This window comes from Acipenser ruthenus, unplaced genomic scaffold, assembly GCF_902713425.1.
Source record: "Acipenser ruthenus unplaced genomic scaffold, fAciRut3.2 maternal haplotype, whole genome shotgun sequence".
NCBI lineage: Eukaryota > Metazoa > Chordata > Actinopteri > Acipenseriformes > Acipenseridae > Acipenser > Acipenser ruthenus.
The window spans coordinates 20001-37738 of NW_026708734.1; the positions used below are offsets into that span (position 1 = coordinate 20001).

At 49.9% G+C, this 17738-nt stretch overlaps 2 protein-coding genes across 5 annotated transcripts in view; both read left to right on the plus strand.

Moving 5' to 3' along the window:
- The window catches only part of LOC131735603 (ubinuclein-2-like), a 21471-nt gene extending 4381 nt beyond the window's left edge, over nucleotides 1–17090 (plus strand). Inside the window, exons 5-18 of one of the 4 annotated variants that reach the window (XM_059021690.1) lie at nucleotides 426–538; nucleotides 849–1359; nucleotides 1823–1893; nucleotides 2700–2829; nucleotides 2999–3126; nucleotides 3646–3759; nucleotides 4096–4239; nucleotides 4460–4510; nucleotides 5263–5305; nucleotides 5478–6998; nucleotides 7668–7872; nucleotides 8451–8531; nucleotides 15099–15192; nucleotides 16933–17090. In XM_059021690.1, coding sequence (XP_058877673.1) covers nucleotides 426–538; nucleotides 849–1359; nucleotides 1823–1893; nucleotides 2700–2829; nucleotides 2999–3126; nucleotides 3646–3759; nucleotides 4096–4239; nucleotides 4460–4510; nucleotides 5263–5305; nucleotides 5478–6998; nucleotides 7668–7872; nucleotides 8451–8531; nucleotides 15099–15145 — 3159 coding nt within the window. In that variant the 3' untranslated portion in view covers nucleotides 15146–15192; nucleotides 16933–17090. Of the gene's footprint in view, nucleotides 1–425; nucleotides 539–848; nucleotides 1360–1822; nucleotides 1894–2699; nucleotides 2830–2998; nucleotides 3127–3645; nucleotides 3760–4095; nucleotides 4240–4459; nucleotides 4511–5262; nucleotides 5306–5477; nucleotides 6999–7667; nucleotides 7873–8450; nucleotides 8532–15098; nucleotides 15475–16932 lie in introns of those variants that run through there. The other 3 variants (XR_009327588.1, XM_059021691.1, XM_059021692.1) reach the window with 3 other exon arrangements.
- LOC131735604 (uncharacterized) lies at nucleotides 15195–17090 on the plus strand. Its single transcript, XM_059021694.1, has 2 exons — nucleotides 15195–15254; nucleotides 15408–17090. The coding sequence occupies exons 1-2, from the start codon at nucleotides 15195–15197 to the stop codon at nucleotides 16950–16952; spliced, it is 1605 nt and encodes a 534-aa protein (XP_058877677.1). The 3' UTR covers nucleotides 16953–17090.
- Nucleotides 17091–17738: the final 648 nt, after the last annotated feature.

Here is a 17738-nt window from a genome sequence, read left to right on the forward strand (position 1 = left end):
CTAACACTGAGCTCTGTATCACTGGAGCACTGAGCTCTAACACTGAGCTCTGTATCACTGGAGCACTGAGCTCTAACACTGAGCTCTGTATCACTGGAGCACTGAGCTCTAACACTGGAGCTCTGAGCTCTATCACTGGAGCTCTGAGCTCTGTATCACTGGAGCTCTGAGCTCTATCACTGCAGCTCTGAGCTCTGTATCACTGGAGCTCTGAGCTCTGTATCACTGGAGCTCTGAGCTCTATCACTGCAGCTCTGAGCTCTGTATCACTGGAGCTCTGAGCTCTGTAACACTGGAGCTCTGAGCTCTGTATCACTGGAGCTCTGAGCTCTGTAACACTGCAGCTCTGAGCTCTGTAACACTGCAGCTCTGAGCTCCTACACTGACCCTGACTCTAACCCTAACCTCCCATCTCCCCACTGCAGAAGCTGAAGGAGGGAGAGGAGCGAGGGATGAAGAAGCGCAAGAGGAAAGAAGAGGGGAGCAGCATGGAGAAAGAGAAGAAGCCACGCAAGAACAGAGTGCCCAAGACACTGGGGTGAGAGGCTGGTACAATACTGCACTGTAACACTGGGGTGAGAGGCTGGTACAATACTGTACAATACTGCACTATAACACTGGGGTGAGAGGCTGTTACAATACTGCGCAATACTGCACAATACTGCACTGTAACACTGGGGTGAGAGGCTGGTACAATACTGCGCAATACTGCACAATACTGCACTATAACACTGGGGTGAGAGGCTGGTACAATACTGCACTATAACACTGGGGTGAGAGGCTGGTACAATACTGCGCAATACTGTATAGTACTGTACAATACTGCAGTATACTCTGTGTGTTTTCAGGGTCTCGGCTCTCAACGCTCACAGACCCGATAAGAAGAAGAGGAAGAAGCTGATGAAAGACTCTCTGTCGCTGGCCGCCATGCTGCGCAAATTCACACGAGAGAAGGAGAGCATGAAGAGGAGCGCCCCCCCGACCCAGACCCCCGCGGGGCTCCCCAAACCCCTCAAACCCTCCGTCTCCACCCACAGCCCCGCCCTGCACGACCTCCCAGACCCCTCTGTCCTGTCACTGCTGGGCTCGGCCAACGACAGCGAGCTGTTCCAGCAGGCTGCCAGTGCCATGGAGCTGCTGGGAGACATTGACCTGGAGGGGCTGCTGGAGTCCACCCCCCAGGACAGCCCAGAGGGAGGGGCCAGCAGCTGCGGCCAGGAGAACGGCATGCTGGGAGCCGTGGTCGCTGCGGGCGGCGGGGGGGCAGCGCGGACGCAGGTGATGAGACTGACCCCTCCCCCTCCCCTCCCTGACGGACTGCCAGCTTCTCTGAGGAGGAGGATTGGAGACCTGCGAGAGGTGAGAGAGACAGACAGACAGAGTGACAGACAGCGACAGGGAGGGTCTGCTGGGGGCTGCAGTCTCTCACACATTTTCTGTAGATACAGAGATAGCAAAGACCCAGCTGTCCAGCGTTTCAGTGTGTTTAACCTGCCTTTCTGAAGGGAAAGTGTGTTTTGAAAACAAATAGTTTGTGTTTCTGATGTAATTTGCTGCATAGTTAATGGTTCTCTGATGTGCTGTTTTGAAAGCTATCTCCTCTCCTCTCTCCCCTCTCTCTCCCCTCCCCTCTCTTCTCCTCTCTCTCCTCTCTCTCTCTCCCCTGTCTCTCTCTCTCCCCTCTCTCTCCTCTCCCCTCTCTTTCCTCTCTCCTCTCCTCTCTCCTCTCCTTTCTCTCTCCTCTCTCTCTCTCTCTCTCTCCTCTCTCCCGTCTCTCCTCTCTCCTCTCTCCTCTCTCTCTCTCCTCTCCTCTCTCTCTCAGGCCTCTCGGCAGTTTGACGAGGAGGGAAGGAAGAAGTTCTTCACGCTGGACATGAACAACATCCTTCTGGAGTGAGTGAGAGTGAGAGAGAGAGAGAGAGGAGAGAACCGGGTCCGGTCAGCCTCCAGCACTGCAGGGAGGGTCAGTGTCTGTGTCGGTGTGATACAGGGACAGCGATACAGCCATTGTGAGGATCAGTGTCTGTGTCAGTGTGATACAGGGACAGCGATACAGCCATTGTGAGGATCAGTGTCTGTGTTGGTGTGATACAGGGACAGCGATACAGCCATTGTGAGGATCAGTGTCTGTGTCAGTGTGATACAGGGACAGCGATACAGCCATTGTGAGGATCAGTGTCTGTGTCAGTGTGATACAGGCACAGCGATACAGCCATTGTGAGGATCAGTGTCTGTGTCAGTGTGATACAGGCACAGCGATACAGCCATTGTGAGGATCAGTGTCTGTGTTGGTGTGATACAGGCACAGCGATACAGCCATTGTGAGGATCAGTGTCTGTGTCAGTGTGATACAGGGACAGCGATACAGCCATTGTGAGGATCAGTGTCTGTGTCAGTGTGATACAGGGACAGCGATACAGCCATTGTGAGGATCAGTGTCTGTGTCAGTGTGATACAGGGACAGCGATACAGCCATTGTGAGGATCAGTGTCTGTGTCGGTGTGATACAGGCACAGCGATACAGCCATTGTGAGGATCAGTGTCTGTGTCGGTGTGATACAGGCACAGCGATACAGCCATTGTGAGGATCAGTGTCTGTGTCAGTGTGATACAGGGACAGCGGAGTGGACTGCAGCGTTTTTTGAGACAGTTCCCAGTATGCCCAGTTTAACCAGTGCCCCTGGGGCTCCTCTTCCCAGTATCGAGCTGCAGGTGCAGGAGCAGCCGCCCCACGTCCGAGCCGCTGTTTACTGCCACCTGGAGGCCTTCGTCCCGTGCAACAAGGACATGCTGCTGAAGAGAGTGAGGAAACTGAACCTGAACGTGCAGGTCAGTGTGTGTGTGTGTGTGTGTGTGTGTGTGTGTGTGTGTGTGTGTGTGTGTGTGTGTGTGTGCGTGTGTGTGTGTGAGAGACAGACAGACTGTGTGTGTGTTTGACCCCTCGTCGTCTCTCTCTCTCTCTCTCTCTCTCTCTCTCTCTCTCTCTCTCTCTCTTCAGGATGACCGTTTGCGTGCTCCTCTCCTCAAGCTGAAGCTGGCGGTCAGTAACGTGATGCCCGAGCAGCTCTCCCGTTACCGTGACGACTGCCTCGCCCACAACCAGGCCAAGGTGGCCAAAGTAGCCAAGTGAGTGAGACAGACACTGAGTCGGCAAGATGTGGGTTCAACCCGCAAGATGAAGGCACTGGACCCCAAACCAGAGCTGGTCTGCTGGACTCAGTTTAGTTTCAGTCACGCTGATGAAGGCACTAGAGCCCCAAACTAGAGCTGGTCTGCTGGACTCAGTTTAGTTTCAGTCACGCTGATGAAGGCACTAGAGCCCCAAACTAGAGCTGGTCTGCTGGACTCAGTTTAGTTTCAATCACGCTGATGAAAGCACTAGAGCTCCAAACTAGAGCTGGTCTGCTGGACTCAGTTTAGTTTCAATCACGCTGATGAAGGCACTAGCTGAAGCTCTGGTCTGCTTGGCTCAGCCTCATTTAGTTTCAGTGGCACTGTGGTTTCAGTGGCACTGTGGTTTCAGTCACACTGTGGTTTCAGTGGCACTGTTGTTTCAGTGACAATGTGGTTTCAGTGGCACTGTGGTTTCAGTGGCACTGTGGTTTCAGTGGCACTGTCACACACTGGGTTGTTGCGTGTCTGCAGGCTGCACTCCGAGGAGGATCGCGAGCGGAACGGCTCGGAGGACGAAGACGATGAGAAGCCGGGAAAGAGAGTGATGGGACCGCGCAAGAAATTCCACTGGGACGAGAACATCCGGTACAGCACAGGACACTCAGACTGTCCACATAGTCCTGTAGGAGACATGAAGACTGTCACTGAATATCCACCCTCTCTATCACTTCTCTCTCCGCTCTCTCCTCTCCTCTCTTCCCTCTCTCCTCTCCTCTCTCTCCTCTCTCCCCTCTCTCCCCTCTCTCCCCTCTCTCCTCTCTCTCCTCTCTCCTCTCTCTCCTCTCTCCTCTCTCCTCTCCTCTCTCTCCTCTCTCCTCTCTCCTCTCTCCTCTCTCTCCTCTCTCCTCTCTCTCCTCTCTCTCCTCTCTCTCCTCTCTCCTCTCTCCCCTCTCTCCTCTCTCCTCTCTCACCTCCCTCCAGGGCTTTGCTGTGTAATCTGGTTCAGATTAAGCTGGGCTGCTACGAGCTGGAGCCCAACAAGACCATGACTGCCGAGGATTATCTGAAGAGCTTCCTGGAGAGCGAGGTGAAGCCGCTGTGGCCGAAAGGCTGGATGCAGGCCAGGTGAGCCTCCCCTAACCCCTCCCCTCTCACCTAACCCCTCCCCTCTCCCCTCCCCTCCCCTAACCCTCCCCTCTCCCAACCCTCTCCTCTCCCCTAACCCTCCCCTCTCCCAACCCTCTCCTCTCCCCTCCCCTAACCCAACCCTAACCCCTCCCCTAACCCCAGCCCGCTGCAGTTGATTGCTTTGTATTCTCATTGGTTGTTTGTTTCCTGTTCCCAGGATGCTGTTCAAGGAGAGTCGCTCGGTGCACAGCCGCGTCACTGGAAACTCGTGAGTGCCGATCACACGGGACCTTCCTTCAGTCCTGCCTGTGTGTGTCTGTGTGTGTGTTTCTGTGTGTGTGTGTGTGTCTGTCTGTGTGTCTGTCTGTGTGTGTCTGTGTGGGTGTCTGTCTGTGTGTGTGTGGGTGTCTGTGTGTGTGTGGGTGTCTGTCTGTGTGTGTGTGGGTGTCTGTCTGTCTGTGTGTGTGTCTGTGTGTGTGTCTGTGTGTGTGTCTGTGTGTGTGGGTGTCTGTCTGTGTGTGTGTGGGTGTCTGTCTGTGTCTGTCTGTGTGTGTCTGTGTGTGTGTCTGTGTGTGTGGGTGTCTGTCTGTGTGGGTGTCTGTCTGTGTGTGTCTGTGTGTGTGGGTGTCTGTCTGTGTGTGTGTGTCTGTCTGTGTGTCTGTCTGTGTGTGTCTGTGTGTGTGTCTGTGTGTGTGGGTGTCTGTCTGTGTGTGTGTGGGTGTCTGTCTGTGTGTCTGTCTGTGTGTGTCTGTGTGTGTGTCTGTGTGTGTGGGTGTCTGTCTGTGTGTGTGTGTGTGTCTGTGTGTGTGTGTGTGTCTGTGTGTCTGTGTGTGTGTGTGTGTGTCTGTGTGTGTGGGTGTCTGTCTGTGTGGGTGTCTGTCTGTGTGTGTCTGTGTGTGTGGGTGTCTGTGTGTGTGTGTGTGTCTGTGGGTGTCTGTCTGTGTGTGTTTCATAGGGTCTCTGTGTCTGTCTCTGTCTGTCTTTCATTGTCCCTGATTGTTTTGTTTTGTTTTTCTCCAGAGTTAAGAAGAAAATTGTACCGACACCAAAGACCAAAATCAGGGTGAGGCATTATTATTATTATTATTATTATTATTAGTGTTATCAGTAGTATTATTATTATTATTAATTCTTTATGATTTACAGTAAAACGTGTCTGAAGTCACCTTATTAACCAGCAAACCTCTCTCTCTCTCTCTCTCTCTCTCTCTCGCTCTCGCTCTCGCTCTCTCTAGGATTCAAGTCCTAAGGATGGCCGCTCTCTCCCCTCCCTCTCTGTTTTGGGGGGGGTGTCTCCGCGCACTCCTGCCTCCGCAGTGGGGACCCCGGCCCCCCAGCCTGCCCCTCCCGGCCCCTCCACTAGCACCCCCCTGCCCCCCCCCCGGTACGAGACGATCTGTCTGGACGACTCCCTGGATGAGGACCTGTCCCCTTCTCTGGACTCCATCTCTGAGGCGCTGGCTCTGCTGAGCAACGCTGCCCGAGGGCTGGTCTCCAACGCCAGCCCCCCTCCCCTCTCCTCCTCCTCTCCCTCCTCCTCCCCCTCCTCCTCCTCATCCTCCAGGGAAGACAAGTCTGCCATGGGACCCCCGAGCAAGCCGGCCACCGCCCTCCCCCCCAGACCCAGCCCCAAACCCAACCCCAGCCCCAAACTTAATCCCAACCCCAGCCCCAATCTAAACCCCAAACTCAATATTTTAGCAGGCCTGTCTGCGCCTCTGCAGAACCTGAAGCCGAGGTCCAGCCTAGCGCCCCCCAGCGGCCAGCCAGGGAAGCAGCAGCCGCACAGCCCTGCCCTGAAACACTCTCTCTCCGCAGCGGCGCCCCCCGTCTCCCCGGTGGTCAAACTGCACTCCAGCCCCGGCAGCCCCAGTCTGCTTTCGCACGGCTCCAAGCACGGGGGCCAGGCAGGGAAGCAGCAGCGCTCTCACTGCAGCCCCGCCCCCCACGCCAAGCTGCAGGCGGCGCCCCCTGCCTCCCAGCCACAGAAACTGCACCCAGCCCACTCGCACTCCCTCAATCTCCAGGCCTCGCCGTCGCCCCCCGTCTCCGGCAAACTGCAACTGCTGAGCTCCCGTTCCCTTCAGCAGCCCAAGAGCAGCGTCCCGTCCCGGCCGCTCCCCTCAGGGGTGCTCCAGACCCCCAGCTTCGTGAGCTCCATGCAGGCGACGCTCAGCAAGTCCCCGCTGAACCCCATCGTGAAGCTGAGCAACGCCCTGCCCTCCCCCGGGCCCCCCCGGGCCTCCCCGGCCCCCAGCAGCAGCAGCAGCAGCAGTGCTGTGAATATTAATAATGTCGCTCCGGAGAGAGCCACGCCCCCCCGCTCCTCCCCCAGCCCCTCCCCCTCTCTCCCAGTGCAGGCCCGCGCTGTCTCCAGCAGCTCCTCCCTCCCCCCCGGGAGCTACAAGACCCCAGCAGGGGGTCCTGGGGGTGCATTTAGACCCCCGTACACCAGCTCGGGACCCTCCTCTGCCTACTCGCCCTCCCTCCAGATCAGAGCTCACTCCGGGCCCAGTCTGACCAGTCCCAGCAGTACAGTCAGGGGCGGGACTCCAGTCTCCCAGTCTGCTGGTGCCTCCCCCTCCCCCGCCCCCTCCCCTGCCTCGGCCTCTTCAGCAGCCAATCAGAGGAGGTCCTGCCCCTCCCCCGCCACGCCGCAGAGGGCGGGGCTCGCGGGGTCTAAGCCAGTCACAAGCCGCGCCGCGTCGACGGTGATGACGTCATCGACAGTCCTGCAGCCGGCTGCGGTAACGCAGGTGAGGGGGCGATGATGTCATCGCCGGAAGTAAGTTTCCGTCACCTAGAAGAAAAAAAGAAGGATGAACACAGTTTAGATCTTTATAGGTATCTGGAAAACTCCAAAGCGCGAGGTGTGAGATTCAATATGTTAACAAGGGAACATTATTCAGCAGCTTTCATTGGACTCTATGAAGCTGAGGGAGTTCATTCTATATAGAGGGGGTGGAATTCAATATGTTAACAAGGGAACATTATTCAGCAGCTTTCATTGGACTCTATGAAGCTGAGGGAGTTCATTCTATATAGAGGGGGTGGAATTCAATATGTTAACAAGGGAACATTATTCAGCAGCTTTCATTGGACTCTATGAAGCTGAGGGAGTTCATTCTATATAGAGGGGGTGGAATTCAATATGTTAACAAGGGAACATTATTCAGCAGCTTTCATTGGACTCTATGAAGCTGAGGGAGTTCATTCTATATAGAGGGGGTGTAATTCAATATGTTAACAAGGGAACATTATTCAGCAGCTTTCATTGGACTCTATGAAGCTGAGGGAGTTCATTCTATACAGAGGGTGATGCAAAAATTTTGACCACAGCTGCAGCCTCACACTGTGCTGTATAAACACAGAGGCTGACATGCATGTTTCTGATGACGTTTAAACTCTCTCCTCTCATTGGTCAGGTCACCTCAGGGGCGGGTGTCCTGGGCAGCTCCCCCCCGCTCTCCCTGATGACCTCACCGCTGGCCGTGTCCAATCCGGCGGGCTCGCTCGGCCCGTTCGGAATGCTGGGGGGTCTGGTTCCGGTGTCGCTGCCCTTCCAGTTCCCTCTGGAGCTGCTCAGCTTCAACCCATCCGACAGCTCAGGGAGCACGTCTTTCCCACACAGTGAGTACCGCACTGCAGATTACTGCAGCACACTGCACAGCTACAGAGTGTGTGTGTGTGAGTGTGCGTCCCACACACAGCACTGCAGCACGCTTCAGAGTCCAGTCAGAGCTGCTGAATAATGTTCCCTTGTTAACATATTGAATTCCACCCCCTCTATATAGAATGAACTCCCTCAGCTTCATAGAGTCCAATGAAAGCTGCTGAATAATGTTCCCTTGTTAACATATTGAATTCCACCCCCTCTATATAGAATGAACTCCCTCAGCTTCATAGAGTCCAATGAAAGCTGCTGGATAATGTTATTCCGGTAGACTCTTGCAGTATCATTTTGTCGTGTTTTTTCTTTAATGCTGTGATTCAGTGTGATGCTGAACTCTCGCTCCAGGCTGTGGTGTTACATTCCCACTGCCAGTTCACACCATTTCAAATAGCAGAAAAATCAACTCAACTCCTCAATGATCCTGTTTGTTCATTGGCTCTGTCATCACTGCTTGCTGTGTGCGTGTGAATTCTACACTGTCTGTGTGTCTCACCCCTCTGTCTCTCTCTCTCCTCCCTTTCTTCTCTCTCTCTAGATCTCTCTCTAGAGCTCTTAAAAGGCTTGCAGGCGGGCTCCCTGCATGCACTGCCTGCACACTTGCAGCACGCATTCTCAGGTAATAAACCCGTTCCCTCCTGTGTGTGTGTGAGCGTCCGTCCGTCTGTCCGTCTGTCTGTCTCTGAGTCTCTGATCTGCCAGCATGCATCAATGCCAGCTTATATAATCAAATCTCCTCTACACAGTAGTGTATGAGAGAGATTCTCTGTGAAGTGTTACAGGCAGTTTATATAGACAGCGCTGTGTTGTATCTGTAGTTTATATAGACAGCGCTGTGTGGTATCTGCTGTAGTTTATATAGACAGCGCTGTGTTGTATCTGTAGTTTATATAGACAGCGCTGTGTTGTGTCTGCTGTAGTTTATATAGACAGCGCTGTGTTGTGTCTGCTGTAGTTTATATAGACAGCACTGTGTTGTATCTGCTGTAGTTTATATAGACAGCGCTGTGTTGTATCTGTAGTTTATATAGACAGCGCTGTGTTGTATCTGCTGTAGTTTATATAGACAGCGCTGTGTTGTATCTGTAGTTTATATAGACAGCGCTGTGTTGTATCTGCTGTAGTTTATATAGACAGCGCTGTGTTGTAGCTGCTGTAGTTTATATAGACAGCGCTGTGTTGTATCTGTAGTTTATATAGACAGTGCTGTGTTGTATCTGCTGTAGTTTATATAGACAGCGCTGTGTTGTATCTGCTGTAGTTTATATAGACAGCGCTGTGTTGTGTCTGCTGTAGTTTATATAGACAGCGCTGTGTTGTGTCTGCTGTAGTTTATATAGACAGCGCTGTGTTGTATCTGCTGTAGTTCATATAGACAGCGCTGTGTTGTATCTGTAGTTTATATAGACAGCGCTGTGTTGTGGCTGCTGTAGTTTATATAGACAGCGCTGTGTTGTGGCTGCTGTAGTTTATATAGACAGCGCTGTGTTGTATCTGTAGTTTATATAGACAGCGCTGTGTTGTCTGCTGTAGTTTATATAGACAGCGCTGTGTTGTATCTGCTGTAGTTTATATAGACAGCGCTGTGTTGTGTCTGCTGTAGTTTATATAGACAGCGCTGTGTTGTATCTGCTGTAGTTTATATAGACAGCACTGTGTTGTGTCTGCTGTAGTTTATATAGACAGCGCTGTGTTGTATCTGCTGTAGTTTATATAGACAGCGCTGTGTTGTGTCTGCTGTAGTTTATATAGACAGCGCTGTGTGGTGTCTGCTGTAGTTTATATAGACAGCGCTGTGTTGTATCTGCTGTAGTTTATATAGACAGCGCTGTGTTGTATCTGTAGTTTATATAGACAGCGCTGTGTTGTGTCTGCTGTAGTTTATATAGACAGCGCTGTGTTGTGTCTGCTGTAGTTTATATAGACAGCGCTGTGTTGTGTCTGCTGTAGTTTATATAGACAGCGCTGTGTTGTGTCTGCTGTAGTTTATATAGACAGCGCTGTGTTGTATCTGCTGTAGTTCATATAGACAGCGCTGTGTTGTATCTGTAGTTTATATAGACAGCGCTGTGTTGTGGCTGCTGTAGTTTATATAGACAGCGCTGTGTTGTGGCTGCTGTAGTTTATATAGACAGCGCTGTGTTGTCTGCTGTAGTTTATATAGACAGCGCTGTGTTGTATCTGCTGTAGTTTATATAGACAGCGCTGTGTTGTGTCTGCTGTAGTTTATATAGACAGCGCTGTGTTGTGTCTGCTGTAGTTTATATAGACAGCACTGTGTTGTGTCTGCTGTAGTTTATATAGACAGCGCTGTGTTGTATCTGCTGTAGTTTATATAGACAGCGCTGTGTTGTGTCTGCTGTAGTTTATATAGACAGCGCTGTGAGGTGTCTGCTGTAGTTTATATAGACAGCGCTGTGTTGTATCTGCTGTAGTTTATATAGACAGCGCTGTGTTGTATCTGTAGTTTATATAGACAGCGCTGTGTTGTGTCTGCTGTAGTTTATATAGACAGCGCTGTGTTGTGTCTGCTGTAGTTTATATAGACAGCGCTGTGTTGTGTCTGCTGTAGTTTATATAGACAGCGCTGTGTTGTGTCTGCTGTAGTTTATATAGACAGCGCTGTGTGGTGTCTGCTGTAGTTTATATAGACAGCGCTGTGTTGTGTCTGCTGTAGTTTATATAGACAGTGCTGTGTTGTAGCTGTAGTTTATATAGACAGCGCTGTGTTGTATCTGCTGTAGTTTATATAGACAGCGCTGTGTTGTGTCTGCTGTAGTTTATATAGACAGCGCTGTGTTGTATCTGCTGTAGTTTATATAGACAGCGCTGTGTTGTGTCTGCTGTAGTTTATATAGACAGCGCTGTGTTGTGTCTGCTCTAGTTTATATAGACAGCGCTGTGTTGTGTCTGCTGTAGTTTATATAGACAGCGCTGTGTTGTGTCTGCTGTAGTTTATATAGACAGCGCTGTGTTGTATCTGCTGTAGTTCATATAGACAGCGCTGTGTTGTATCTGTAGTTTATATAGACAGCGCTGTGTTGTGGCTGCTGTAGTTTATATAGACAGCGCTGTGTTGTGTCTGCTGTAGTTTATATAGACAGCGCTGTGTTGTATCTGTAGTTTATATAGACAGCGCTGTGTTGTATCTGCTGTAGTTTATATAGACAGCGCTGTGTTGTGTCTGCTGTAGTTTATATAGACAGCGCTGTGTTGTAGCTGCTGTAGTTTATATAGACAGCGCTGTGTTGTGTCTGCTGTAGTTTATATAGACAGCGCTGTGTTGTCTGCTGTAGTTTATATAGACAGCGCTGTGTTGTATCTGCTGTAGTTTATATAGACAGCGCTGTGTTGTGTCTGCTGTAGTTTATATAGACAGCACTGTGTTGTCTGCTGTAGTTTATATAGACAGCGCTGTGTTGTGTCTGCTGTAGTTTATATAGACAGCGCTGTGTTGTATCTGCTGTAGTTTATATAGACAGCGCTGTGTTGTGTCTGCTGTAGTTTATATAGACAGCGCTGTGTTGTGTCTGCTGTAGTTTATATAGACAGCGCTGTGTTGTATCTGCTGTAGTTTATATAGACAGCGCTGTGTTGTATCTGCTGTAGTTTATATAGACAGCGCTGTGTTGTCTGCTGTAGTTTATATAGACAGCGCTGTATGGTGTCTGCTGTAGTTTATATAGACAGCGCTGTGTTGTATCTGTAGTTTATATAGACAGCGCTGTGTTGTATCTGCTGTAGTTTATATAGACAGCGCTGTGTTGTATCTGCTGTAGTTTATATAGACAGCGCTGTGTTGTATCTGCTGTAGTTTATATAGACAGCGCTGTATGGTGTCTGCTGTAGTTTATATAGACAGCGCTGTGTTGTATCTGTAGTTTATATAGACAGCGCTGTGTTGTATCTGCTGTAGTTTATATAGACAGCGCTGTGTTGTATCTGCTGTAGTTTATATAGACAGCGCTGTGTTGTATCTGTAGTTTATATAGACAGCGCTGTGTTGTATCTGTAGTTTATATAGACAGCGCTGTGTTGTAGCTGCTGTAGTTTATATAGACAGCGCTGTGTTGTGTCTGCTGTAGTTTATATAGACAGCGCTGTGTTGTGTCTGCTGTAGTTTATATAGACAGCGCTGTGTTGTGTCTGCTGTAGTTCATATAGACAGCGCTGTGTTGTATCTGCTGTAGTTTATATAGACAGCGCTGTGTTGTATCTGCTGTAGTTTATATAGACAGCGCTGTGTTGTGTCTGCTGTAGTTTATATAGACAGCGCTGTGTTGTATCTGCTGTAGTTTATATAGACAGCGCTGTGTTGTATCTGCTGTAGTTTATATAGACAGCGCTGTGTTGTATCTGCTGTAGTTTATATAGACAGCGCTGTGTTGTATCTGTAGTTTATATAGACAGCGCTGTGTTGTGTCTGCTGTAGTTTATATAGACAGCGCTGTGTGGTGTCTGCTGTAGTTTATATAGACAGCGCTGTGTTGTATCTGTAGTTTATATAGACAGCGCTGTGTTGTATCTGCTGTAGTTTATATAGACAGCGCTGTGTTGTGTCTGCTGTAGTTTATATAGACAGCGCTGTGTGGTGTCTGCTGTAGTTTATATAGACAGCGCTGTGTTGTATCTGCTGTAGTTTATATAGACAGCGCTGTGTTGTATCTGCTGTAGGTTATACAGACAGCGCTGTGTTGTGTCTGTAGTTTATATAGACAGCGCTGTGTTGTATCTGTAGTTTATATAGACAGCGCTGTGTTGTCTCTGCTGTAGTTTATATAGACAGCGCTGTGTTGTGTCTGCTGTAGTTCATATAGACAGCGCTGTGTTGTATCTGCTGTAGTTTATATAGACAGCGCTGTGTTGTCTGCTGTAGTTTATATAGACAGCGCTGTGTTGTATCTGTAGTTTATATAGACAGCGCTGTGTTGTAGCTGCTGTAGTTTATATAGACAGCGCTGTGTTGTGTCTGCTGTAGTTTATATAGACAGCGCTGTGTTGTATCTGCTGTAGTTTATATAGACAGCGCTGTGTTGTATCTGTAGTTTATATAGACAGCGCTGTGTTGTAGCTGCTGTAGTTTATATAGACAGCGCTGTGTTGTGTCTGCTGTAGTTTATATAGACAGCGCTGTGTTGTATCTGCTGTAGTTTATATAGACAGCGCTGTGTTGTATCTGCTGTAGTTTATATAGACAGCACTGTGTTGTATCTGCTGTAGTTTATATAGACAGCGCTGTGTTGTGTCTGCTGTAGTTTATATAGACAGCGCTGTGTTGTATCTGTAGTTTATATAGACAGCGCTGTGTTGTGTCTGCTGTAGTTTATATAGACAGCGCTGTGTTGTAGCTGCTGTAGTTTATATAGACAGCGCTGTGTTGTATCTGTAGTTTATATAGACAGCGCTGTGTTGTATCTGCTGTAGTTTATATAGACAGCGCTGTGTTGTATCTGCTGTAGTTTATATAGACAGCGCTGTGTTGTGGCTGCTGTAGTTTATATAGACAGCGCTGTGTTGTATCTGTAGTTTATATAGACAGCGCTGTGTTGTATCTGCTGTAGTTTATATAGACAGCACTGTGTTGTATCTGCTGTAGTTTATATAGACAGCGCTGTGTTGTATCTGTAGTTTATATAGACAGCGCTGTGTTGTATCTGCTGTAGTTTATATAGACAGCGCTGTGTTGTGTCTGCTGTAGTTTATATAGACAGCGCTGTGTTGTGTCTGCTGTAGTTTATATAGACAGCGCTGTGTTGTATCTGCTGTAGTTTATATAGACAGCGCTGTGTTGTATCTAGTTTATATAGACAGCGCTGTGTTGTGTCTGCTGTAGTTTATATAGACAGCGCTGTGTTGTGTCTGCTGTAGTTTATATAGACAGTGCTGTGTTGTATCTGCTGTAGTTTATATAGACAGCGCTGTGTTGTATCTGTAGTTTATATAGACAGCGCTGTGTTGTATCTGCTGTAGTTTATATAGACAGCGCTGTGTTGTATATGTAGTTTATATAGACAGCGCTGTGTTGTATCTGCTGTAGTTTATATAGACAGCACTGTGTTGTATCTGCTGTAGTTTATATAGACAGCGCTGTGTTGTAGCTGCTGTAGTTTATATAGACAGCGCTGTGTTGTATATGTAGTTTATATAGACAGCGCTGTGTTGTATCTGCTGTAGTTTATATAGACAGCGCTGTGTTGTAGCTGCTGTAGTTTATATAGACAGCGCTGTGTTGTATATGTAGTTTATATAGACAGCGCTGTGTTGTATCTGCTGTAGTTTATATAGACAGCGCTGTGTTGTAGCTGCTGTAGTTTATATAGACAGCGCTGTGTTGTATCTGCTGTAGTTTATATAGACAGCGCTGTGTTGTGTCTGCTGTAGTTTATATAGACAGCGCTGTGTTGTATCTGCTGTAGTTCATATAGACAGCGCTGTGTTGTATCTGTAGTTTATATAGACAGCGCTGTGTTGTATCTGTAGTTTATATAGACAGCGCTGTGTTGTATCTGCTGTAGTTTATATAGACAGCGCTGTGTTGTGTCTGCTGTAGTTTATATAGACAGCGCTGTGTTGTGTCTGCTGTAGTTTATATAGACAGCGCTGTGTTGTATCTGCTGTAGTTCATATAGACAGCGCTGTGTTGTATCTGTAGTTCATATAGACAGCGCTGTGTTGTATCTGTAGTTTATATAGACAGCGCTGTGTTGTAGCTGTAGTTTATATAGACAGCGCTGTGTTGTATCTGCTGTAGTTTATATAGACAGCGCTGTGTTGTATCTGCTGTAGTTTTTATAGACAGCGCTGTGTTGTATCTGCTGTAGTTTATATAGACAGCACTGTGTTGTATCTGCTGTAGTTTATATAGACAGCGCTGTGTTGTATCTGCTGTAGTTCATATAGACAGCGCTGTGTTGTATCTGCTGTAGTTTATATAGACAGCGCTGTGTTGTATCTGCTGTAGTTTATATAGACAGCGCTGTGTTGTATCTGCTGTAGTTTATATAGACAGCGCTGTGTTGTATCTGTAGTTTATATAGACAGCGCTGTGTTGTATCTGCTGTAGTTCATATAGACAGCGCTGTGTTGTATCTGCTGTAGTTCTATACAGAGTTTTATTGGGTCATGTTAAATGCTTGTTATTTTGTGAAAGATTCTTGATCAATTTGTTTTGTTTCCTTTCATTTAGACGCAAACCAAAGCCAAGGAAACGACGTGAAGAGGAAATCCCATTGACCAATCAGCAAACAGAGACTGTTTAAAGAGCCTGCCCCCCCGAACAAGTATGAAACTAATCAGGAACCTGGAAATAAGAGAAGGGGGGAGGGGCGGGACATTTTGGACAGTAGTCATGTGACTGCTTGTTATAGTAGTTATTATTGTTAATATTATTATTATTATTAGTGTCCTGGGAAAATAATGGTTTGAATTTATTTTTTCTGGTGAATGTTTACATTAACCCCAAACACTGTGGTAATAATGCAGGACATTGAAGTAGTGTCTGATTCACCTTCACCCCCTCCTCCTCCTCTCCCACCTCCCTCCCCCCTCTCCTCCTCCTCCTCCTCCTCCTCTCCCACCCCTCCCCCCCCTCTCCTCCTCCTCCTCTCCCACCCCTCCCCCCTCTCCTCCTCCTCCTCCTCTCCCACCTCCCTCCCCCCTCTCCTCCTCCTCCTCCTCCTCCTCCTCTCCTACCCCTCCCCCTCTCCTCCTCCTCCTCTCCCACCCCTCCCCCTCTCCTCCTCCTCCTCTTCCTCCTCCTCTCCCACCTCCCTCCCCCCTCTCCTACCTCCCTCCCCCCTCTCCTCCTCTCCCACCTCCCTCCCCCCTCTCCTCCTCCTCTCCCACCTCCCTCCCCCCTCCTCCTCCTCTCCCACCTCCCTCCCCCCTCTCCTCCTCCTCCTCCTCTCCCACCTCCCTCCCCCTCTCCTCCTCCTCTCCCACCTCCCTCCCCCTCTCCTCCTCCTCCTCTCCCACCTCCCTCCCCCTCTCCTCCTCCTCTCCCACCTCCCTCCCTCCTCTCCTCCTCCTCTCCCCCCTCCCTCCCCCCTCTCCTCCTCTTCCTCTCCCACCTCCCTCCCCCTCTCCTCGTCCTCCTCTCCCACCTCCCTCCCCCTCTCCTCCTCCTCTTCCACCTCCCTCCCCCCTCTCCTCTTCTCCCACCTCCCTCCCCCTCCTCTCCCACCTCCCTCCCCCCTCTCCTCTCCCACCTCCCTCCCCCCTCTCCTCCTCCTCTCCCGCCTCCCTCCCCCCTCTCCTCCTCCTCCTCCTCCTCTCCCCGCCTCCCTCCCCCCTCTCCTCCTCCTCCTCTCCCACCCCTCCCCCCCTCTCCTCCTCCTCCTCTCCCACCCCTCCCCCCTCTCCTCCTCCTCCTCCTCTCCCACCTCCCTCCCCCCTCTCCTCCTCCTCCTCCTCCTCCTCTCCTACCCCTCCCCCCTCTCCTCCTCCTCCTCTCCCACCCCTCCCCCTCTCCTCCTCCTCCTCTTCCTCCTCCTCTCCCACCTCCCTCCCCCCTCTCCTACCTCCCTCCCCCCTCTCCTCCTCTCCCACCTCCCTCCCCCCTCTCCTCCTCCTCCTCTCCCACCTCCCTCCCCCCTCCTCCTCCTCTCCCACCTCCCTCCCCCCTCTCCTCCTCCTCCTCCTCTCCCACCTCCCTCCCCCTCTCCTCCTCCTCTCCCACCTCCCTCCCCCTCTCCTCCTCCTCTCCCACCTCCCTCCCTCCTCTCCTCCTCCTCTCCCCCCTCCCTCCCCCCTCTCCTCCTCTTCCTCTCCCACCTCCCTCCCCCTCTCCTCGTCCTCCTCTCCCACCTCCCTCCCCCCTCTCCTCCTCCTCTTCCACCTCCCTCCCCCCTCTCCTCTTCTCCCACCTCCCTCCCCCTCCTCTCCCACCTCCCTCCCCCCTCTCCTCTCCCACCTCCCTCCCCCCTCTCCTCCTCCTCTCCCACCTCCCTCCCCCCTCTCCTCCTCCTCCTCCTCTCCCGCCTCCCTCCCCTCCTTCCGTTTGTCGCTTCGTTCACAAACAGACGAGTTCAGCGTGTTTTAAAGTGATGCGGTCCGACCGACACTCCAGCGAAAATACAATGAAATGAAAACAGAACTGAGGTGAGGAAACTCACACCACTGCAAAAAAAGAGAAATGTCTTCAATTCAAATAAATAAATGAATAAATAAATAAAACACATTTTAAAGCATCTTCATTTTTTTTCTGTAATTCATTAATATATATTTTTTCTCAAAATGTTTTAATACAGTTTACAGACATCATTTATATGCACGATGTCATTTTTTTATTCAGCTTTTGGACACCTTATTGAAAAATGTTTGTTTCTTATTGTCAGAATCGTGTAATGTTGCTCAATGAATTTGCTCAATATAAACCCCCAGACTGCAGTGGTGTGGGTGTGGAGGACAGCAGACGCTTTGCAGCCTTTTCTCTTCAGCAGTCTGTGAGATACGAGGGCTGCTGCGTGTCGGACGCTGCATTCCTGCATTCATTATCATTCAAACACAGCGTGTATTCTTTCATTAAATCAGAATTGTACATTCGTGGACGTGTGGGGAACAAACGCTGAACATACAAGAAATGTATCTTTTGTAATTTAAGATATTCTTTTTGTCAAATAAATAGATACAATTGCTTATGTTCACAGGCACTCTGCAATACCCAGCATGCACTGCTCTGGAGAATATGAGTTCTTAGTCTGGCTTTGTAAGAATGTTAAATGTGAAGCAGACATTTCTGTGGAGAGCCGGCTTGCTGTCTTCTTTAAAGAGCAGTTTTGTGCCTTTGCAAAGACGTGTTATGCTTGTAGACAATATTGTCCTTTAC